Genomic DNA, 24,651 nt, shown 5'->3' with positions numbered 1-24,651 from the left:
ATTACGTTTATGTGAAATTGTGAAGTACTATCTTACAAGTCACAAACAACTTGGTCAATAGTCATACTCCAAAGTAGATATCCTTTCACTCATACATACCAATTCCCAAACAAGAACAAACACGACAAAAGAAAAACGCAATGAGCTTGTCACTCCTCCAAGGCTATTCCTCTGCTGAAGAAGACGAACACAAACAAGGAAATTCCGGTTTCTCCGATAGCGAAGATGAATCCGATACTGAACAAAACAACACCGCTTCACATTTTCCTGCAACATACAAACCAATAATCCCCCCAAAACCTTCCCATGACTCTTCTCTTCCTTCAGCAGTAGATGTTTTCTCTGAAGTATTTCTCTTTTCCCTTCTTAATTTCTCAATATTTCATTTAATTAATGCATTTTATGAACTGGGTAGTCTTCCAATTTTAAATTTGAATTTTATTATCCACTTCTTACTTTTGTTTTTGGTGGGTTTTCGGAGATTTCAGGCCCTCCTCGGTTTCTTAATAATTGTGTTGAAGATCAAAGTTTAAGAAGAACGGATGTTGTTCATCAGGGTCACAAGAAAAGTAGAGACAGAAAAGATTTGCCTGCTGGTGCATTTTTTCCCCTTTTGTGTTTGTAGCTTTTTCTGTGTTTATTCTTTCATTTTTTTCCCATTTTACCCGTTTTTGTAATGGGTTTTTATGTTAATAAGGCCTGAATTGGGTGAATAATGGGTACATTAAAGCCTTATTAATCAATGATTAGATGTTTTAGAAATTAATTTGGGAATTTCAGGTTTAATTAGGTATAGGTTGGACATGGGAACCTAATTAGCTTGAGCTTGCTTTTGGTGGAAGATATTACAAACTGATAGAGAATAGCTTGCACCCAACAATGGTAGTATAATGAGTAGAATTTGAGTGAAAAGCAAAGCAAGAACAAAGAGAACAAACAAGCAATCTAATACAAAGAAGAAGAAGAAATACATTAATCTATTCAACAATACATTAATGAGTAACCATACACACTAGAGAACAAGCTCTCAAGATAGTGATTCCATTCAACAATAGATGTCATCCACAATCTAATACAAAGAAGAGGAAACTCTAATGGTTCTAAAACCCTAGCCTCTCTTATGTGTTTAGCCTCACTCCCATACTCCTAATGATGTTCTAAGACTCTTTTATATAGCCAAACACATATTGGAAACCCTAGGACCAAACCCTTGAAGCCCAATGGAAAACCCGCAACAAAACGGAATACACGATATTTGGGCCTCTGATGGGCCGCTCAACCGAGCTACCTTCGCTCGAGCAGTCGAGCAAACCATCAGGACCTTCTGAACTTCCCCTGTTGAACCACTGTATCTTGCTCGACCGAGCTAGTCTGCTCGACCAATCGTGCGGGTCTTCAAGACCTTCTGTTTGCTAATGCTGCTTCACGCGTCGATCGAGCACACCTTTATGTGAGCCTTGCCTCATTCTAAGTACAATCCAAGGCTCCTTTGGTGCACCACACTCACGTTCTTCATTGCACCATCACCATGACACATCGAAGAGCCTCTTGTGTTGCTCACAACACCTTCATATTTGGTAGATTGGGCTCTTGCTCTAACAATCTTCCCCTCAAGGCCAAATTTACCTCTATCATCAAATGCCACCTTCCTTGGTGTTCCAATCATAACCTCAACATATGATTTGGGTCTTGGCTCCCCCTCAAGACCAAACCCATCAACGACTTTCTTTGTGCACCACCTATCATTGTGGTCACCATCAACAAATGTCACTCTCCTTGGTGACTTGAGTCTTGCACCCCTCAACATTGTGTAAGTCTCCACTCCTTAGCAACACATGGCCATTTTTCCCCATCACACCCTTTTTAAGTGCACTAAGCACCCCTTTGCAACTTTTAAGACTCTATCACTTTGAGTGTTCATGGTGTACCTAATCTTCTTTAATCTCCTCAATGAGATTAGATTCCCCATCATCTTAGGAATATATCCCACACCCCTAAGCTTTCCTTACTATGCCATTGTGCATTCTCAAATACACCTCACTAATGTCCTCAATCACAACTTCCTCATCACTAGGCAAGTTCACACTCATGCTCACAAGCCATCACCCTTGTAAACAAATTCTTTTCTCTACAAATATGATATGGGTGTATGGAGTCAAACACTCGATCACCATCATCATCACACTTGGCTATTTGCACATGACCATCATCAACATCACAATCAGCCTTCATCACAAGGCTTTCATCATCAAGGTTTGGGAGCTCACCCTTCTCATCTTCTCAAATGGAACTTCTCTCTTCTTCTCTTTGAGCTTCTCACAATCATCAACCTCCATAGTTGGCTTCTTCATCTCCTTCAAAAGCTTCAAGCTTTGAAGGTCTTTCTTCAACTTGTTGCATGTATATTGATTATGGCCTCTCTTGTGGCAATGATAGCACACCTTATCCCCATACCTAACTCATGCCCTCTTGATTCCGAATTTCTCTTCATTAGCTCTCTTTGATGATTTTTCCCCAATGATTTTACCATCCCTATTCGATGGACTCTCATCAACAATCATACCAACCTCCATGGATGGTATTTCCCCACCATTAATACTACCCCTAATAGCACCTTCAAGTTTTTCAACTCTCAACAACAAAGACTATCACTAGCCTTTGCTTTACCACAATTGTTAACAAGTTCTCCTTCTCTCTTGAGAACTCCATTAACAAACTCTCGATTTCTTGCACTGCACACTGTCATACCTAGGGTTGAGGAAGAGAGGGAACCATTATTGACATATAGCAAAAGATGCAAGGAGGGTGGGATAGATTAAAGGCAGTTGGGGTTGGTGTTCTATCCGTTGTTTGTTATTTCTGTTATTCCTTTATGTTTTGTTATTTTTGTAGTTGGGTCTTGAGGCCTATATAAAGACATATCGTATTGTATTTTGGGGGGTGATTTGATATAAATAAGAAGTGGAATTTAGGAGCCGTAGTGCTCGAAACTGTTATCTTTCTTGCATACGTTCTCTCTGATTTTGTTCTTTTCTCTCTTTATTCTTTCTCTTTTCTCTCACTTTACAGAATCTTTGAGACTTGGTGTGTCTCAACTGATATCAAAGCCATTTCTTTTCTGTGGGTTTTTTTTTTAACTCAAACATGGCAGATACTAATTCACAACACAGATTGGACCGTTTGGAACATAATGTGGAAAAGTTGAAGGAAGTCTTTACAACCCAAATAAGGACTGAAGTAGCAACGGTGGAGGAGAGATTTGCGAAAAAAAATGATACTCTAGATCAGGCATTAGCCATTTTAATGGAGAGACAGGAGAAATTGATTGAAATGGGAGTTCCAAGCCGACTAGAATCGAAGGATATCACATTCTTGTACTCGGGGGCTTGAAGAATGGAAGCATAAGAAGAATAGTGGGTTTCAAGATCCTATGAATAATGGAGTCTCGTGGAGGAGGAAAAAATCGGAAATTGCGAAGGTTGGACTTGTCTACTTTTGATGGTGGAGGGGTTGATGACTGGATCTTGAAAGCAGATCAATATTTTTCTTTTTACAATCTCAATGAGAAGGAGAAAATGGAGGCCTTAGTGGTGAGTTTCGTCGGGGAAGCAATGATGGGGTATAAGTGGGAACGACAAAGAATGCCATTGAGAAACTGGGAAGACTTGAAGAGTTAGATTCTTCAATATTTTCAGCCATTTGGAGTTGGGGATATGTATGAACAGTGGATGTCGGTTGAACAAACGAGAACGATGGCCGAATACCGCAAAGAATTTGTGACAAGGTTAACTTACATGGACATGGTGGATGAACCGGTGGTGTTAGGGGCATTTTGCGTGGCTTAAGGGAGGAGGTGAAGGATGAATTGAGCATCTTTGGGCCGACAACCCTAGATCAAGCGATTTCATGGGTTAAAAGAATTGATCGAAAACTTGGAGGGCAATCGTGGTTGGGAAGAAGATATGGTACAGGACGAAATCACCCATTTACCCCCCCCTTAAAAATTCAATTCAGCAAAAACACCAAAATCCCCAATTCAATCAAAAGTCCCAATTCAACCCTAACGCTAACTATTACCCCACAAACTTCATAACACAATCTACCCATTCGATTCCACCCAAACCCAGACCCAATGTCACAGAGTATGCCGGCGGTAGGGTCAGGAGGTTGAGCGACCAGGAGTTTCGTGAAAAACGGGCTAAGGGATTGTGTTTTCAATGTGACGGAAAATGTTCAGTGAACCAAGTCTGTAGCAAGAAGGAATTGGGGGTGCTGATCGGGACAGTTGAGATGGAAGAACCGACGGTAGAAAAGGAAGATATGGAGTCGATTCATAAAGAGGAGCTAAACTCCGTCGTGGGTATCACAAATCCCAAAACTATGAAGCTGTTGGGACGAGTAGGTGATACTGACCTGATTGTAATGATTGACCCGGGTGCTACTAATAACTTCATTTCCAATCAGGCGATTGAGAAGCTTGGTATTACTCGTGAAGAGTGTGAGAAGTTTGGAGTGCGGTTGGGCAATGGGGACGAAATCTTGGGCCAAGGAATTTTTAGAATGGTGACCTTACAGCTACAGGGATTAGAAATATTGCAAGATTACCTGTCCTTAGAGTTGGGTAATTCGGACTTAATCTTGGGCATTCAAAGGCTTGAGACGTTAGGATCGGTTACTACTGATTGGAAAACACAAACTATGCAATTTATGTGGCAAGGCAGGCAGGTGATGTTGGTTGGTGACTCTACATTAAAAAGATCGAAAGTATCATTGAAGGCAATGATGAGGGTATTACGAAGAGAAGGAGGAGGCATATTGGTGGAGTTCAATGGAATAGAACAGTGCTTGAAGGAAGTGCCAGTACCTTGTTATTTGAAGAGTTTATTTGATGACTTTACCGACATTTTTACCCAAAATCTTCCATTTTTCCCTCGAAGAACCCAAGATCAAGCCATTAACCTCAAAGAGGGCACTGATCCCATCAATGTCTGCCCATATCGATACCCACATAACCAAAAGAATGAAATTGAGCGTTTGGTGCAAGATATGCTCAAAGAAGGAATAATACAACCCTCCATCAGTCCATTCTCTAGCCCAATTATTTCGGTATAAGAGAAGGATAGCTCGTGACGTTTTTGTGTCGATTATAGGGCCTTGAATAAAGCTACGGTGCACGATAAGTACCCCATTCCTATGATCGATGAGCTCCTAGATGAGTTGCACGGTGCTACAGTTTTTACCAAGTTGGACCTCAAATCGAGGTACTATCAAATTCGTATGAAGACCCAAGACGTTCACAAGACGAATTTTAGGACTCATGCGGGCCACTATGAGTTCCTAGTTATGCCATTTGGCTTGACTGGCTCTCCTTCAACATTCCAGTCTTTGATGAATGAGATATTTCGTCCTTTCCTTAGGAAATTTGTTTTGGTTTTCTTTGATGATGTACTCGTATATAGCAAAGGATGGGGACAACATCGCGATCATGTAGAACAGGTGTTCCAATGTTTGAGAAGCATAAGTTGATTGTGAATGGTGGAAAATGTGAATTTGGGGTGCGTAAGGTAGCTTATTTAGGCCACATCATTTCGAAGGAAGGGGTATCAGTTGTTGAGGAAAAGATAGCTGCTAAAAAATCTTAGCCCACACCCAAGAATCTTAAAGAATTACGGGAAATGTTGGGGCTTACATGATATTATCGGAGATTTGTTATGGGTTATGCACAGTTGATGAAGGCCTTGACGAATCAATTGAAGAAAGATTCCTTTGCTTGGGATGAGGAGGCGGAGACAGCATTTCAACATTTGAAGAGGGTCATGACGAGAGTCTTGGTTTTGGCGTTATCGAATTTTCAGAAACTTTTTGTGGTTGAGACAGATGCGTCACATTCTGGGCTGGGGGCTGTCTTAATGCAAGATCGTCATCCTATAGCATTTTTTAGCAAGACACTTGGGATTCGTGCTAGTCGAAATCCGATTTATGAAAAAGAATTGATGGCGATTGTTTTTTCCATTTTAAAATGGAAACATTATTTGCTTGGGAGAAAATTTTTGGTGAAAACAGATCAGCACAGCTTGAAGCATCTATTGGAACAACGATAAGTCGAAGGCGATTATCAAAAGTGGGTTATGAAGTTGATGGGGTTTGATTTTGTCATAGAATACAATCCAAGCAAGTTAAACACCGAGCTAACGCCCTTTCTAGATTACCTCACCCAGTGTTCGAGTTAGGGGCTTTGTTAAGTTCCAATGACATAAACTGGGGCCTGTTACAGGAGGAAGTAAAAAGGGACCATACTTTGGCTCGAATCTGGGAGGCAGTGGCCAAAGGGACATCAGTTCCAGTTGGGTATACGTTGGAAAATGACGTTTTATTTTGCAAAGGAAGGTATGTACTCGCTAGGTCTTCTCCATTCATTCCTGTGTTAAGGGAGTATCACAATTCACCAGTGGGGGGACGTGTGGGTGAGTTAAAGACGTATCTTCGGTTAGCATCTGAGTGGTTTTGGAAGGAATGCGGAGGCAAGTTACGCGATTTGTAAGGGAATGTCAGATATGTCAACAAGCCAAAGCTTCAAATCAAAGCCCGGTCTTCTTGTACCCACGCATGTGTGGGACCATATTACCATGGACTTTATTGAAGGGTTACCAATGTCAGAAGGGGTGGATACGATCTTAGTTGTGGTAGATCGTCTTACCAAATTTGCTCATTTTGTGGCACTTAAGCATCCATTTATGGCGTTAACAGTGGCTAGCAAATTTGTTAAATAGGTGGTTCGATTGCATGGGTTTCCTCTACTATAGTGTCCGATCGTGACAAGATTTTATGAGTAAATTTTGGAGGGAACTGTTTCGTTTGCAAAATACGGAGTTATTGAGAAGCACAACTTATCACCCACAGACCGTGGCCAAAGTGAGATTGTAAACAAGGTAGTTGAGACATATCTGCGTTGCTTTGCTAATGAGCAACCTAAAAGGTGGGCGAAATGGTTGCATTGGGCCGAATTCATTTATAATACTTCTCCTCACCTCTCCATTAAAATGTATCCTTTTCAAGCATTGTATGGGCGAGTTTCTCCACTTGTGGTTCGGTTTGGGCATCAGACTACTCCAGTGGATTCCTTGGATCAATTGTTGCAAGAACGTGATTTGATGTTGGAGGAACTACGGTTTAATATGTTGAAGGCTCAATAACGTATGAAACTTTATGCAGATAAGAAGCGAAGGGATGTCACATATTCCGAAGGGGACTGGGTATTTTTTAAGATACGACCTTATAGACAGAAGAGTTTAGCTAAATGTTTCAATGAGAAGTTGAGTCTTAGATACTTTGGTCCGTATCAAGCTACGCAACAAGTTAGGAAGGTGGCTTACAAGTTAGATTTACCAAAAAATTGTCCACTTCACCCTATGTTTCACGTTTCTTAGCTCAAGAAGGCAGAGGGAGAACATCACAGTGAAGCTGCTGCCCGACCCTTGACGGTAGAATTGGAGTTATCAGTTCGATTTCAATCGATTGATATACTTCAATTTAGGACCCAACCTTCACGCCAACAGGAGCTGTTGGTTGCTTGGGAGGGTCTAGATAGAACATAAGCTACTTGGAAGGACGCTCAAAAGTTTTTTATGGCTTTTCCCCCTCCACACCTTGAGGACAAGGTGCGAGTTTTGGGACCATTATTGACATATGGCAGAAGAAGCAAGGAGGAAGGTGGGATAGAATAAAGGCAGTTGGGGTTGGTGTGCTGTCCGTAGTTTGTTATTTCTGTTATTCCTTTATGTTTTGTTATTTTGGAAGTTGAGTGTTAAGGCCTATATAAAGACATATCGTATTGTATTTTGGGGGGTGATTTGATATTAATAAGAAGTGGAATTCAGGAGCTGCAGTTCTCGAAACTATTGTTATCTTTCTTGAGTGTGTTCTCTCTGATTTTGTTCTTTTCTCTCTCTACTTTTTCTCTTTTCTCTCACTTTACAAAATCTTTGAGACTTGGTGTGTCTCACACACCTACTATTTTTCTCTCCTCAAAAGTTTCAACAAACCATCTAAACGCTTCTCAACTTCAACCATCTCTCTTCTACCTATCTCCAAGCTTTCGCTTACTCAATACCCCAAGGAAACACACCATGCTCTGATACCAATTGAAATAGAATTGCTTGGACCCAACAATGGTAGTATAATGAGTAGAAGTTGAGTGAAAAACAGAACAAGACCAAAGAGAACAAAAACAAGCAACACAATGTATTTATGAGGTATCTATAGATACCTCCCTCTCAAAAGATGATCATTTCCATTAATCTATTCAATAATACATTAATAACTAACCATACACACTTGAGAACATGCTCTCAAGATAGTAATTCCATTCAACAATGGATGTCACCCACAATCTAATACAAAGAAGAAGAAACTCTAGTGGTTCTCAAACCCTAGCCTCTCTCATGTGTATTAGCCTCACTCCCATACTCCTAATGATGTTCTAAGACTCTTTTATATAGCAAAGCACATATTAGAAACCCTAGGACCAAACCCTTGAAGCCCAATGAAAAACCCACAACAAAACGGAATACGCAATATTTGGGCCTTTGATGAGCCGCTCAACCGAGCCACCTTCACTTGAGCAGTCAAGCAAACCATCAGGACCTTCTGAACTTCCTCTGTAGAACTACTGTATCTTGCTCGACCTAGCCAGGCCGCTCGACCGGTCGAGCGGGTCTTTAAGACCTTCTGTTTGCTGATGCTGCTTCACGCGTCGATCGAGCACACCTTTATTTGAGCCTTGCCTCGTTCTAGGCACAATCCAAGGCTCCTTTGGTGCACCAACTCACGTTCTTCGTTGCACCATCACCATGACACACCGAAGAGCCTCTTGTGTTGCTCACAACACCTTAACATTTGGTAGATTGGGCTCTTGCTCTAACACTAACAAATTTCCAACCTGAGTGTAGATTTCTATGGGTTTGAGTTCACTTTAGTTGTATAGATCTTGTGATTTGCATGCTGCATTATTCTTGTATTTATTGAAGATAAGTTAGTTTGAAATTGATGGTTTTGGTTCAAAATTGATTGCTAGATCAACAGAAAAGAATGAGTAGTTATTAAAGGTCAAGTATCATGAAGAATTACGGGGAATGTGGTGCAGATGGGAGTTGAATTGCCCTTGCTTTGAATCTTTGATCATGTTTCATGAATTTGAAGAATTTTGATCATGAAGCCGTGTTAATGAAGGAATACATGTTGAATCAGATGGTGTATAGAACACTGGATGTGTTGGCCGGTGGGAAAAGGAAACTTGAGAGACATGAGCACCTTAGCTCCAATGGTGCTTTGGGGAAGAGGTTGGTGAAGCTAGGGGAGTAGATTAGTATTTATAATGATGGTCGAAGGGCTATTTTCTATGGTAGTTTATTGGAAGAACTAATGCCATTCAGGTTTAATGACTGAAAACATCCAAAACAGACATTGTAAGGAAATCTTGCAAGTTTGCACAGCTCATAGTTTTAAAACAAAGCCGCATCGTTAGCCGCGTTGTAAAGGTTCTCAAAGACAATGTCACAATGAACCAATATTTTCCGCATTGTAATTGTGTAAAACAATCGCGTTATGAGCCGTATCAAGGAATATCTTATGGTTTCGATTGATATTTAGGCGTTACGATAATCACATCACTTCCGTTACCGCATCATGGTTCCGTTACTCCAATCGTGACCGTTACCGCATTTTTTACACCATGGCACCGCTTCTTATAGCATTCTTAAGCACTTAAGGAATTCTGTGAGCAAATGTTTCCTAAACTGGTAGTAGTCTTAGTACCCATTTAAGATAGAGCTCCATAGTTTTTCTTGAAATCGTTCTTTTGAATTGTTGCAGCCTAGAAGACTGATACTTTGTGAATCAGTCGAGTAGAATTTTAATGTAAATCGTAGGGTAAAAAGGATTTTGATGTGGAAGCAGAACTTTTGACATGGAATTTTCTTTTGCAATTAGATGTTAAGATACTTTGTTACATTTACTTGTAAGATGTAAATGCTTGATTAACAACATTCAATGGATTCTCTTTTGTTTTCTATTTAATTAACTTGTCGGTAATTTATATGTAGTATTATATAATTTTATCGTTGTTGTAGGTGCTGTGGTAGAGGCAAAAGCCCATGTAACAGGAATACGTGAGCGAGTAAGGAGTGATAATGAGGGTAATGTTACTTCAACTCAGCCTCAGAAACATGCTGGAGCTGCAACTGACTTAAAACCAAGGTACTCTACATATTTTCTCTCTAGTGCGCAGGCAAGTATGCTAAATGATGGAGCATACAAAGCGTTTCTTTTGTTAACTAATCCTATTAAACTTCATCTAGTCTGTTCATAGTGTTTTTTATTTTAGCCAATCTAACACTTTACAGCACAATTTATATGAGAAATTTACCTTATATGGTAGCATCATTGTTGAATGGAATTGATGGTGTGGTTGTTATACAATATATATTCTTTCTGATCTTGATGTATAACCAAGTAGAGTAAGATAATAAATAAAGGGCTAAATGGATGAGATAAGAAAGAAGTGAGAGTGTATGATCTTAGAAAGTCGAGGTATGAAAGGGAATTGTGTTTTATGTCTTTTTTTTAATGACCTCAAAATTTGAGAGGTTCTTTAGAACTTGGTTGGTTTCAATAAGAGTCCAAAAAGAAGGAGAAAAACTTAAGAGAAGAAATATGAAATGATAAATAATCAAGGAATACTCACTTGGATATCAGGCATATGTAAAAGAGGAATACTCACTCAGCTTACTAGGTGCAAAACTATGAACACTCACTTAAAAGTTGGGTGTCACTACTTAAAACATCTGGATTACTCACAAATACTCCAAGTGATCAAAATAGAGGCCACACTCTAATTTTGGGTCCTTTTCTGTAACTTAACACTAAGTCGAGGAAATGGCAAGCATAATCTTAATTCCTAAAGTCATAATTTTTTTTATTGATGAGAGAATGGCCTTATATAGCCATAAAATACAACAAAAGACATACCAAAAGACACTTAATACTCGGTTTTTACAAGTACAACCAAGCATCACAACTGCTCATATTCAAGTACTAACTATTGGAGTACTCATTATAACTTTTAAAATGCTGAAATAAATTCCTAAACTCTCAACATACTCACGGCTAAGAACACCAAACACCAACAACCATGCATTTTTTAATCAAGTACAAAACATTTATTTCTTGCAATAAAACAATGGGCAATAAAGCTGAATTTTCTATCATAAAATTTGCGTTGCTGAACTAAATGGGAATTTTTGATGCTTCAAATACTTGACTCTTGGCTGCTCATATGCTTGAATTAATGGCTGGTGGTTCACTTCTTCCTTGCTATTAATCAGCTCATAAATCATGTTATTACTCTCCATAACTCACGAATTAAAAGCTGCCATAACTCCTAATTCAATCAATTCAAGCAAAGTGAAAGGTTGTAAACTCTTGGTGCTTAATGTACTATTTCGGCTACTTCAATGAACTTAAGACAATAATTCAACTTCATTTGCAACATAAATTAGCAACTCCAAAGGCCTAACAGTTACACATATGCACGAATGAAAGAGAACAAGCAACCCTTAATTTCAAATGGGACAAGTAACCAAAAGACCAGAATCGAATGGATCATTAACCATGTAAGAATCAATAAGACTTTCTTGAAATGACTTGGACATAAACACACCATAAGGACTTGAACTAGGAACATCTAGGACTTGATCATTAGGAACTATAGGCTTTGAAAAAAGAGAGTTGTCTTGGACTGATTTTACATCAGATCCCAACATGGGGGAGGCCAAAAAAATAAGTATAGAGATGAAAAGGTGCGCTTATACAAATACAAGAGACTGGAGATGTGAAGCTAATGCCGAAGAAGGCATTTACGACTTCCATTATTTATGTATCTTTGACTAAATATTATAGCGATTTCTGGGCCTTTATTATTATTTTATTTTCTTGGGTGTTGTAAATTTCTGTTCACCTTGCAATATTTTGTTTTGATCAAGTCATACATATGAATTTTGTTTCAGCATGTGCTTGCAATGTGGAATACCTAAGACCTATTCTAGTTCTACTGGGTGGGTTTGTCCGCAATGCAGTGCTTTAGGTGACTCCAAGAACAGAGGATCTACCGTTAAAGACAAGGAGAAGGTCAAGAGAATGAGAGGCCAATCTTCTCACGCGACATGGAAAAGTGAGACGGAGATGCATCTTAGGCAGCAATTTGATTAGCGGAATCAGAGGAACGTCTTAATTTTAGAAACTAGTGTTGTACTTTTAAGATAAAGTTGGAATGTTGGTTTTATCGAAGTAATTATCAATCAACTGTGGTAGCTGCAGTTGATTTGGTGGTACGTTTCTTCAGAATCCGTGATTCTATTCACTAATTCTTCCTCCTCAGTCCAAAGGCAGTGTAGCGGGAGGAATAAGATCAGAATCTTAAAAATTCAATGAAGATTCGAGTGTTTAAGTTGTTTTGAAAACTAATATGTGTAGTACTTCATTTGTTACTCTTAGAACGCTTTGAATACTATAATATATGTATGGTCGTCTTGTAATTTTGAGGGCAACATTCCAACAAACACCATGTAATACCGACTACCAAATAGTTCGTTAATATTTTAATATATGACCCTAAAAACCGCAAGAGATGATTTTTTTTTCCAATAGTGCATTAATCATAACCGGATTAGTCAACTTGGCTCAAACGCCGGCCATGTTATTCAAAAATCTCCACTCAGACAGTGCTTTTGGTAAACAATCATTAATCCTAGTTGGATTATACAAGCTTGGTTCAAATGTCACTTATCTTATTCAAATGTAGAGTTGTTCAAATGTGACCCGACCCGAAAATCCAACCCCAAACAAAAAGTTATCCGACCCGAAAATGTGTTTCTTTTTAGGCTTACCAAACCGACATTACCCGAATCGAAAATAGGAAAACTGAACTCAAACTGCAACCGATTTTTATAACCAACATATAACTGTTAAACGGGATTAACCGAACCTAATAGCGACCGAATCGAGTCATATCCGACCCGAATCATGCTTGAAACCGAACTCGATCCGGCTAAAACCGACTCAACCCGAACTAGTTTTTAATCGAATTGTTGTAAAGCTAAACCAATTTTTAATATAGAAGTATGATCAACTCATATTCAATTTAGTTAATCAAATAAAGTGATAAATATTTTTCATAAATTAAATTTTAGGAAAATTATCAATGGTACCCTTAAGTTTTTTCGATTATCAATATTACCCTTCGTGTTATTGAGCATCTTACAACCATAACCTTTTTTAATTTTTTCCCTCCAAAATAATCCAAAACTGTTAACTTTTTTTCCTTTTCTTTTTTTTTTTTATGTTACATTGACTTGATCGATAGTAATTAGCAACTCGTAGCCGAATTCAACTTGAAAAAAAATACTTAGACCCGATATGTACCCGATAAAACCGAACTAATTATTAACCGATGACAACCAGAGATCGATGGAACTCGACTCAAACTTCAACAGACATCGAACCAATGCAAATCCGATAGCTCGAATAACTAATCTTCAACCGAACCGTGACTAACTAACCCGACCCTAGTGCGACCCGTTGTAACATGCATCCGAAAAATAACCGATCCCAAATTCAACCGAACTGAATAATACCCCTCCAAAACCGACCCAATCACCTAAATGAACACTTCTATTCAAATTTTACTTGCCTTCCTTACTATATCATCGATGCCTCATCTTCGGGCTGCACTTAATTCAACACATATTGCCATCAAAGCTTCATTATTGCTATGCTCATTGTATGCTCTCAAAGATCCAAAACACCTTGAGGCTGTATTGTGTCATTGCCAACAAAGTAGTTGTATCGTTGTCATCTTCACAAATATGAAGCAATTGTTTGTAAAAAAAAAAAAAAAAAAAAGTTTGAGGTTCTTGTTTGTAAAAAACCTAAACTCTAAAATTGTAGCTGGCAAAAAGCTCTAGAATATTAAAATGACCAATTATAACCTAAAAGTGATCACTTATAACATATACTAATCACTTACGATCTTAAAAGTGAGCAGTTAAAGCAATCACTAATTAGAAAACTGATTCTATTAGCTTGATCTCATGTAAGGTAGTCTCATACAAAACTTGCAAAAAAAAATTAATGTGTTTATTATATGAGGTGTAGGCAAACAACCAAAAACTAATAAAAAACCACCCAACGAGTTTATTCATTTTGAGTTTAAAAATCATTTATTCGACTAACTGAAATGCTATCTACCAAATAGATTTTTTAAATATATAGCCAACCAAAAAGATAACTAACAAACTAACTAAAAAACAATAAACAAAACAAAATGTCGCAACTTTCAACAAAAATGAATAGAAATCAGCCTAAAGTTAAATATATTCATCGCCGCACATTGTAATGAGCCAGAGGAAGTTCTTTCACAACAGAGCAGCACATAATTTAGCACACCAAAATGCAGCTATAACAAGCCATAGGCCAATCAAATCAGTTCTACCACCAGATTAGTGACGTTCATCGGGACGGGCCTCACTAAGTACCCATGAGCCAGCCCAGTCTAAAAGGGTCAAGCCTGATAAATATTCAAAGGGTCAAACCCCGCCTCAACCGTCCCATTGAACAGATGCGTTACGTATCACAGATTACAATCCTGACATATTCTCTTATCCAGAGAAAACTAGTGGTCTGCCTGAAAACTGTGAATTTACACTCCTGTGCTTCGCAGCTTCTTCCTTCATGATACTCTCTTTCTGCATCACTGGAATTTCAGCTAGCAAAGTTCTGTGAAATCAGATTTTATTGCGTGTGCTCGTGTGAGCTTGTCACCTGTTAACCCGATCAATTAATCATCATCGTTCTTGCAGACGCACTCATCAAGCACTGCATGACACAGCATAGATATACAAATGCAGGCAGAGTTGATGCTAATACTCTACTACAGATTTAGAAAATAAATTTTACAACAGCAGATTTATACAGCAGTAAGAAATGGTCTAAACGGTGAGTAGTAAGGCGATAGTTAGTAGATAAAGCAGTAGATATTATCTAAAAACCGGCAAATGAACTCGACTCATCCTACCGTAAATCTAGCAGTATACAAACTGGTATTGTAAGTACGTACATGAAATGAGACAAGAGAGAAGTTACAAGGGTCAATATAACTGACCATGAAGAAATACAGGGCAGGGCTTCATGCCAAGCTTCGAGGGCCAAAGCCAGTTGCAGTAGAAGAGAATAAAGCATGGAATCTATGATGGACAATGTAAATGAATTGTTCGCACGTCGATTGTCAGAATCAGTGCTTTGTAGCTTCACCATTAGCTGGAATAGTCTCTTCTTGACAAGCTGGTTTCTCAGCTATCAACGAACTATGATTGCGCGCCGGATCCTAGTCAAAGAGATAGTCTAAGGATTCAATAATCTAGTGACATAATAAAAATCTACCATGATCAACAAAAATAGTTCTCTTTTTTTAAATAAACTCTTTTTATACAATATAATTCAGTTATACGAAGAAAGACTTTCGCAGTATTGTTGTGACGATAAAAAAGACTAATACAATCTAGGAGTATAGCCCCAGACAATATAGTTTATATGAAGTCTTCAAAAAAAAAAAAAAAAAAAAAAAAAAAAAACAATAGAAGTTTTATGATTTTTTTTTCTCAAAAACCCACTTCAAAATTTTCTTTTTTCAAAAACAACCATACAAAACCATTTCCATTTCAATGCACCCCCATATTGAACGACATGTGTGAAGTTCGACTGGCGATTCATGGTGGAAACAAAGGAAAAGAACAAGGGATGAAACTTATTTTTAGGAGATCACATGGTGATATAATTATGAATAGATAGTCAAAATTCAAAAGTATCATCAGACATCAAATGATGGTATATTCAAAGGAGAATAATTATGTAAGTGTTTATTTAAAAGTAAAATTTATAAAATAGTTATTTGAAAATAACTTAATTAAAAAGGTTTTTTCGAAAATATTTCCCAAAATAATGAAATATACGCATGCCACTGAGAACTAAAATTCATCTTAAGCTTTCCACAAACCAAGAACTATTAAGAAAGTGTTGCTAATATAACAGTATAGAAGGAAAAATGAACAAAACGAACAGAGAAAACGCATACCACAGTGTGGAGCTTTGCAGGTAAAATTTCTAATGTAGCTGTTGTGGAAGGATTTGCAGAAGGGTCCAATGGCCTATGGAACAACAAGTGCGCTATTGACCGATCAATGGGATTAGTATCAGTTTCCATATCCATAAACCCTGCGCATCTGTCAACAAACATGAAGATAATCCGAGGTTACAAATACATAAATGATCCGAGGTTACAAATACTAAATTTGCAGTTTACTCGGATCAAGCAACTAAACACTTGAGCTAAGTTCCAAGTGGGGTGGAATGAATGATGTTAGCCAACAAATACCCGAGCTAAGATTTCATTGAGTAGTGGGATGAGTGATGTTCCATTTCAAATGTTTGACAGGAAGGTTTGTAAGAGTAAGTCGAAGAAGCCTTTAAGAACACTCCCTACTAAAAATAATGATCACATACTCCTTTCCCACCATAATTATAAATATAAATTCACTAAAATACTCCCTAATACCGCCCCATTTCCACATTACCCACATCTCAATTTGAATAGGACATTTCAAAAAATCCAATCATAGCCCATTACTAACGTAGAAAAATGACTTTTTCTAAGACATAAAAAGTTTTCAAGTACCCATAACTTGCAAACAAATGGAATACATTTTCCATTAGACTTATAGAAAGACAGATAACTACGAGGCCAAACACATCAGCACACAAAGAAAATATCAGGATCAGAAAATGCATACTTGTTCGTTGCCTCAGATAGCAAAGCTCCACTTGTAGCTTTGTCATCTTTGTCGCTGCTAGACGGATCAACACATTGATGCCTCCGCTCAGCACTCCTAGCCAGCCGATAAAGACTGTCCCTTATGCACAATTTCGTCCTTATATCTAGCTGGAAATCATAGATCGATTCAATTCAGAATTTCCCTAAGCATTACAAGATTAGTCATATAAAGAAATGACACATTTTTATCATAAGTTTTCAGGCTGAACTTTAGGGTAGTTATTTTAATTGCAACATTTATCTCAAAGATGTGCGAGCTTCTCAGGAGAAATGATGCAATAAAAACAGAACAGAGGAAGTCAGAACAGCTCTTCAAATAGACTATAGTTAATATAAATGAGTAAACCGACAGAGAAACGCAGGGACTCTAACCGAACTTTTAGTTCCACATTCAACCAACAAGAAAAAGACCAAAAATAGATTACTTTCTGTGTTTAAACAGGAAACACAAGGATGGCATCGTTTGCCTATTGACAGAGGATTCGATTTTCTAGACAGAAGTTCATGTGAAATACTTACTAAGTTGGAGCACTATACCTTCTCCATGACATCTTGCAGTTGTTGAAAACTACTTGCATCAATTGAGACTTCATCCAAAACTGTGCTAATGCAAGAACTTTCCTGTATATTAGATGAGTCGAGCTCAGTTGCAATGTCAATATCACCATCAAATTCACTCTGTCCTTCGACTTCATTGCCAAAATCAGAAAACTTCTGAGGACAAAGTGGATCAGTATCAACTGTTGGAACCATGAACTTGCTTTTGTCAGGATTTCCCGACACTCTACGTTGATGGTGCCTGTCCATTTCCGTGTTCCTTGTAACAGAAGGATTCTTAATCGAACACTCATGCGCGCTATCTAAAGATTGTATTTTACCAGATGCATATGAACTATCCTTCAGAGATATCGATGGAATACCACTGTCTTCAGACTTATTAATAGATGATGCCAAGCTTGGTAAAACTTGATTAGAAGAAAGACCATTATTAGAATTTACCAACAGATTCGACATCCGTACACTATTGCCAAGAGAAGTCGCCTGCTGTTGATTTTCAGATGAGAAACTGCATTGGAAATTGAGTGACTGGTTGGATTTTACTGCTTGTTTTACATCGTCAAAATGAACTAAAGAGGCACCACTGTCTGTTGGGTGCTCTTTTCTTTTTCCTTCTGATGTTTTCTGGTTTTTTGGTTTGCTGACATGTGAAAGGATCTGCCATATAATGAAATGATACATAAGAAACAATCCCTAGTCACAAAAGAGAATGAAATATGTACTTGAGGTTGTAAATTAACAATATCACACACATTACAAAGCAAACAAACAACAATAAAATCTCTTCCACAGGGAAAATCTGTACGAACCCACAACACTGATTTTAAGTAACACAAGGAACATGAACAAAGCCAGAACATATTCAGTGTAATATGTGCAATTATATTTCAACAAAATGTACATCCCATACATAAATTTTATCCTAATTCATCCATGAATCAAATTAACACGGTCTTTTATAGGTTATCGCCAAATCCAGTAACATAATTGATGTCCAAGTCCATCAAAAACTATGCGGAACTCGAGAATACTAATCGCTGAAGGTTTTGAATAGGAAGATTTTATTATGCACATTTAGTTGCAATAAAATTCAAGGTTAGTTTGATTTCAGCAGCCTGCTGTCATAAATACAGAGAGAATTTTTTCTATTATTGACATTTTAACAAAATTCATTCAGAACAAAAACAGAAGTTTCAGGGAAGTATTAAAATTTAACCCAGAAACAAGACAAAGTTCCAGGAAATTCAAAAATTCAGCACCACGCCCATCCAGGTGTCAGCTCATGACCACATAGGCTCCAATGAACCAAGAAATAGATATTCAATCTACCATTGGAGGTTCACTGAGCAGTCACAAAATGAACCACCAGATTCTTTTCAATAATTTTACTTATTTACAACTGATGGATATAAGTTTACTTCTTTGTAGATATCTTTAAGAATACATGACATTAAATCTATGTCAAGAAAAATATAAAATATCAAATCTGAATTAGAAAGGCCTCTGACCTGTGAGTTGCAATCGATGCCAGAAGTCCTAGATCCATTCACATAAGAGGAGTTTATGACCGTAGAATTTCCATTTGCAGTCAAGTTCTGTGAATTTTCCTTCTTTTCACTTTCATCAGTTGCCAAAACATTGTTCAGCCCATAAATTTCTTGTTCAGTAGCACTTTCTAGGCCACTTGTACCACATCCGGAAGTGTCAAAGCTAAGTTTTGTATCATCGGATCCTTCAATTGCATGTGAAGATGAAAACCAGCCCATTTCATTACTATTATCCATATCTAGACCGAAAGTCGAATCACAGCTTCTGCACAGAAATTCATAATTGACTAAATTATCTTTGAAAGAGTATGCAAAAAGATAAAGCACAAACAGGATCATGTCCTCTACCTAAACATCCTGTCGACATCTTCAAAATTCTCTATATCATTCCATCCATAGTACAGCAGATCATTGCTTTCTTTGTCATCAAGATTATTACAATAAATAGCAAGATCACTTTCAGTTGGAGTTGCATTATTTAGCTGATATTGGTACAAGTTGTCCTCAGAAGCTACCCGATCGAGCATAGGATCATCAGCACATAAACTATCACTTATGGGATCTATATTGCTATTTCTCATGCAGTGCTCAAACGTCCTATCTTCTTCAGATGCAGAACATGAATTTTTTTCATTTAAATCTCCGTCAAGTGAATCAGAAAAGCCTCCTCTCTTCTCTAACATTTTATTCTTTTCTTTTTTCACAATGTTAAAGATAGTTCCCTCCTGTCCACGCAGAATGTTATATGAGGCGCTTCTGTTGTCAGCATAACCTTCAGCACTTTTTTGCTCTAATTGTGGTCTCTTATTGCAGTCACCCCGAACAGAAATCCCACTCTTCTTGCTCCTTGTGTGAGGAACTATATGGTCATCATTGTCACAAAATTCCCACACTATATCTTCTAACTGCAGCATTGAAAGAAAATCAACATATTAGTTACGTTCAAGACTACCAGTGAAGTTAGATTTATGTAGACTCCAAAAAAACAAAGGGGATTTATACAAGGCTTAACAGTTGATGATGTCAAGACACTCACTACAGTTACCATCGACAACAAGTTATATTTTTTACGCTATCCAGTAACACAACCTGATCACATTCCCCAAATCCGTCCCCTTCCCCCCTCCTCTCCACACACACCCACACACACACACAAAAAGCTGCAATTGCATTAAAAGTCCTATATGACCACCTATGATAGGAAAATAAGAAAGCAATCTGGAGAACACAACCATATCACAAAGCAGTATTTGAGAAGAAAGGATGAGAAAGGTCCACAGAAACACTATATTTACTTATTTTTATATGAAATAATATCACTAATTCGCCCTTTTGGAGCTCCATCATCAGAATTATCGGATTATGCAGAAGATAAAGCTACATTTTGCAACAACTTTCCTATTTACAAATTACTTCAATGCTGGAAGTACAGAAAGAGCACGAGCCTTATCAACGCATCTACTTTCCTATTTCTAGTCAAGAACAACCAAAATCATCATAAAACTATGAAACGATGGGAGTCTTTTCTCTGCTACCACCAAGTCTCATCAATAGGTACACCACATGAAGAGAAACTACAACTTTAGTCCTCAGCAGAAGCCTAAATCTGTCGAGTGAATAACACAATTGTTGCCTGAAACTACGAGTCTAATTTAGTCGCAATAGAAAAAAAAAATTCGAGTAACCATTGCCGCACAAGAATATAAATATGAGTTAAGAGATAGCCAAATAAAAAACATAGTATGCATCGAAAAAACCAAGTATGCTCTACATGAAATTTTAATGGGCACTTGACAATGAAAATATAAATAGATCAGTTGCACAAAGAAATTCTTGAAAAGTAGGCCACTACAATTATAGAGTGCAGTTTAAGTTTCCTTTACTTCAAACAAGACTACTATAATACCGACAAATTATTAGTCATAACATCTTCATCGAGAGCACACCACTCTGCATGAAAAGAGGTTATCTTTCAAGCGTAAATTTTATACCACATTTGTTCAAAAATCGCGGGGAAAAATCTCCAAAAGATTACGCAAATACTTTGCAGTTCTCTAAATGCAAATAAAATGAGTTTGTATGAAAGCTACAAAATGATAGTCATAGCAATGAAGATGTCAATGATTACAACAAAAAACAATTCAATGCTTCAATACCAAAAGATAAGATGAGGCTCGCCGCAAGAGCCAATAAATAAATATCCATAGTCAATGGTCATCTACATGAATTCTAATTCTCCATTCATTTTTTATTCTTGTCCTTCATGTCATCTTTGATCTTCTTTTTAAATCCCCCAAGTTTGAACTTTCAATCCACCTTAAACGAATCTCTTCTTCATCTTGACTTCAATATTTGTGATGTGTAAACCTTTTCTTATACATTTCTTTAGAATTCTATCCTTCAAAATATACCCACTCATTTAGTTAAGCATTCTCATTTTACTACCCCTATCTTCTAACGGCAATCTCACCTAAAAACCCAATATTTAGAAACACATACTAGTGTTGGTCTATTAATAATTTGATATAACTTACTCGTAAGTTTTAAGGGCACACCTCGTTTCCATTATATTCGAGTTGAAGTTCTCCATTTTACCGCCCACATTTTAAAAGCTAACTTTATTACTAATATTAGTAACTAAAAGACTAGTAGCTTAATACTTTAATATTTTTAACCTATTCCAAGCACAATAATCTAGCACAGATTTTTGTTGGTTTACAAAAGATAATGCTCAAACACAATGAAAAACTAAACTCCCTCGTATTCAGCTCCTGTCCCATTTTGTGGCACTATTTATCAAGCACTCTTAATTATATTTTATTCTTAATCTATAATTTAAAGTTTATCAAGAAGAATCTTATTAAATTCGTCTTAGTGTAGATTATTTAAATCAAAATTTAATAATAATTAAGATATTAATGTTCGATTCAGCGCACAGGCAAGTGTTCTAAACTAAATAAGACACATAGGTTGAATAGAAGGGAGTGTATATTGATGCAATATATAGTGAAATAATTTATGCAAGTTGGACAAAGTTAAAGGACACGCAAAAACAAAAAAAGTTTGGACTTCACATGCTTAAGAGATAGAAAAATCTGATGTTGCATTGTAAAATAATAGCTAGCTCTAAGATCTTTTATTTTATTCAACTATTAAAAGAGTTCAAATGAGTTATATAATAGAAGTTTGCATTCACATAAAATGTGTCGTAACCGTGAAACATTACCTTCAACATTTCATGGCACAAAGGGTATTTATTTACCATTGCATGGTGCAAAGTGTTTTCAAAAGATTGGAAACATTATAGTTAGAGTCTAATGCGACTGCAACTCTTGAAAAATTTGGCCCCAATATTCTCAAAGAAGTATAGTATGTCTCCCTTGCAATACAAAGAGAAAAATCCTAATTCTAAACCTATATTAAGCAAACCAGCTGTTAAACAGCTAAACATTCAGAAATATAGAACACTCTTTACGAGACTCCGCCCATATATAACTGTAAGAACAATGCAATCAACAGGCAACCTACAGTTTAAAACACGTCTAAAGACAGCACGGACTTGATGCGCAGTATGGCATCCACTATTGACTTGCAAATTCAATCAAAGAATCACACACAGATGTGTGATAAAGATAGACCAATGATAAAACTAATAAATCTGCAAAACATTCCTTCTCAATATGGACATCTGTATAGTTTGAGTTTAAAAAAGGGAGCTACACATTCGATGACTCGACTTGACTCTCGAGTGTAACCAATTCTATCAGAATTATCACATAAGAAAGACAGTTGACACAGAATAACATTGATTGATTCAACTCCCAATAGTGTAGCCAATGACAGCACATTTCAAAAGCAAATTTTATACAGGATAAAATCATTGACTACCTCGTAAATCCGCGAATCTGACATCCCTTAAATAAACTCTATCCAGTTTGCAGAACATAAATTGCCCAAATCGACATGTTACAACTACAGAAGTTTTGCTGCACGATTAAGAAATAGAAAAGCTTATCAGCTCAGTACAAAGTGAATCAATTTCCTAACTAAAATGAAATTATATCAATTCATAAAACCTCAAATTTTTTCATTTTCTTTCTACTTTTCAACAAACCCAGTTAATACAAATTGCAATTGACTTCATTAACTTCATTTCATGATTTCTTTTATTTTTCAATTCACCCAGAAAGTACAAAACAAGATTAATCAACAAAATTCTGAATCAATAAATAGTAAATGTTACAAAATACAATCACATACCTAAAAAAACACAGAGAAAAATCAACAATTAATTTTTTCTTTCACAACAAAATCAATTAAATTATTTGGCACTACAAGCAAGAAAACTATAAAATTTAACTTTAATCTTCAACAAATATAAATATCAAATACACCCCCACAAATTTGCTTCAAAAACCCCCAAAAAAATTCTATCACTATCATTAAAAAAAAACATAAAACTTACCTGCAATTACTGCCTGTATGGCTTTGAATACAATAACTTTATCAACTGCTTGAGAAAAAAATACTCGATTTAGATTTTACAAAAAAAAATTCCAGAGATAATTAATAATATATTATTATTATTAAATTAAACTCTTCTAGGAAGTTCCAGACTGCACACCAAGTAGCTGAAGAGAGATGAGAGAGCAATCTTGAATATTTTCTTCACTTAAAAAAAAGAACAAATTCGAAATTTTAATTTATTTACTTATGGTAATTTTTAAAACAATTAATACAAAGTAGACACGTGGCAAGGTAATCAAAAAATTATTTTAAGGGGATCTGAATTCGTGGTAGAGAGATGAGTAGTTAGATATGATCAGTTTCAGCAATGCGATTGGACCACGTGTTTACATTGTCTTAACTGGCACGTGTAAGTTAGGTTTAAGTCTCACGTGACAGAATAGCTGGTACTAGTATCAAAATTTGTCGGAATTTTTTAATCCACAAAAGGTTGATAAATCGGGTTTATTTTTTTCTTTTTAAATTAAAATTAATTTAATGATTAAAGAACATATTTATGTTATACAATTAACAATAAGTATTAGATAAATACTGATAGAGATCAAATAATTACTTTTACACAATCTCTGTAAATGATACATCCTTTTTTTTTATTATCCTTTATTTTTTACAGAGTTTTTAAAATAAATTTTAAAATTTAATTTTTTTAAATACACATACTAAAAAATTTTTAAAAATACATAATTAAAAAATATACATTAAGAAAAATCTAACAAAAACCTCAGATGCAAAAATATGTCAAAAAGATTAATCATATCTCTCTACTTAAGGTGGATTATTCCAAATAGAAAAAATATTTGAAAATAGAAGGAGTATATAATAATTATTTGATATAACTTTGAAGGTCGTTGGGTGAAATTTTGATTTGCAATTAGTATTTCCTATCATAAAAACAAGCCAAAAAATTAATTAGGTGTTTATTTTTAGTCAAAATCCGGTTTAAACTAAACAAAATTTTCAACTAAATAACCGCAAACCTAATTAGAATTTCAAACATATAAAAAAATCATAGCAGCAAAAGTGATGTTGAAGAATGAAATTTGAATTCTTAAATAAAAGCTTGATTTTGTTCACAAGCAT

General features: G+C 36.5%; 2 protein-coding genes across 4 annotated transcripts; one reads left to right on the top strand and one right to left on the bottom strand.

Moving 5' to 3' along the window:
• LOC130803333 (uncharacterized) lies at nucleotides 1–12,515 on the top strand. Its single transcript, XM_057667542.1, has 4 exons — nucleotides 1–347; nucleotides 482–596; nucleotides 10,128–10,254; nucleotides 12,063–12,515. The coding sequence occupies exons 1-4, from the start codon at nucleotides 141–143 to the stop codon at nucleotides 12,262–12,264; spliced, it is 651 nt and encodes a 216-aa protein (XP_057523525.1). The 5' UTR covers nucleotides 1–140; the 3' UTR covers nucleotides 12,265–12,515.
• Nucleotides 12,516–14,966: 2,451 nt separating this feature from the next.
• LOC130803324 (protein LNK1) lies at nucleotides 14,967–23,736 on the bottom strand. 3 transcript variants are annotated; one of them, XM_057667527.1, is made up of 8 exons: nucleotides 23,510–23,736; nucleotides 22,933–23,030; nucleotides 19,393–19,949; nucleotides 19,006–19,309; nucleotides 17,477–18,154; nucleotides 16,899–17,047; nucleotides 16,184–16,331; nucleotides 14,967–15,436 (listed from the first exon to the last, which is right to left on the bottom strand). In XM_057667527.1, exons 2-8 carry the CDS (start codon nucleotides 22,954–22,956, stop codon nucleotides 15,344–15,346), a joined length of 1,953 nt encoding a protein of 650 aa, XP_057523510.1. In that variant the 5' UTR covers nucleotides 22,957–23,030; nucleotides 23,510–23,736; the 3' UTR covers nucleotides 14,967–15,343. The 3 variants fall into 3 exon arrangements, with proteins under 3 accessions (XP_057523510.1, XP_057523508.1, XP_057523513.1); XM_057667525.1 differs by lacking the exon at nucleotides 23,510–23,736 and adding an exon at nucleotides 23,305–23,393; XM_057667530.1 differs by lacking the exon at nucleotides 22,933–23,030 and having other exon boundaries at nucleotides 23,510–23,722.
• Between the last annotated feature and the right edge of the window lie 915 nt (nucleotides 23,737–24,651).

The sequence above is a fragment of the Amaranthus tricolor genome, chromosome 2 (genome assembly GCF_026212465.1).
Source record: "Amaranthus tricolor cultivar Red isolate AtriRed21 chromosome 2, ASM2621246v1, whole genome shotgun sequence".
Lineage (NCBI taxonomy): Eukaryota > Viridiplantae > Streptophyta > Magnoliopsida > Caryophyllales > Amaranthaceae > Amaranthus > Amaranthus tricolor.
Note: the sequence above shows the minus strand (reverse complement) of the source record. Positions and strands in the feature narration are given on the sequence as shown.

Bases quoted from the DNA above. Each gene is read 5' to 3' on its own strand.
- LOC130803333 (XM_057667542.1), top strand. From the start codon at position 141: ATGAGCTTGTCACTCCTCCAAGGCTATTCCTCTGCTGAAGAAGACGAA. The intron at 597-10,127 runs GTGCATTTTTTC...TCGTTGTTGTAG, and splicing joins CAGAAAAGATTTGCCTGCTG to GTGCTGTGGTAGAGGCAAAA. The intron at 10,255-12,062 runs GTACTCTACATA...ATTTTGTTTCAG, and splicing joins GCAACTGACTTAAAACCAAG to CATGTGCTTGCAATGTGGAA.
- LOC130803324 (XM_057667527.1), bottom strand. From the start codon at position 22,956: ATGTCAGATTCGCGGATTTACGAG. The intron at 18,155-19,005 runs GTCAGAGGCCTT...ATTATATGGCAG, and splicing joins GCATCGATTGCAACTCACAG to ATCCTTTCACATGTCAGCAA. The intron at 16,332-16,898 runs GTATGCATTTTC...GTTTGTTGACAG, and splicing joins CTATCTGAGGCAACGAACAA to ATGCGCAGGGTTTATGGATA.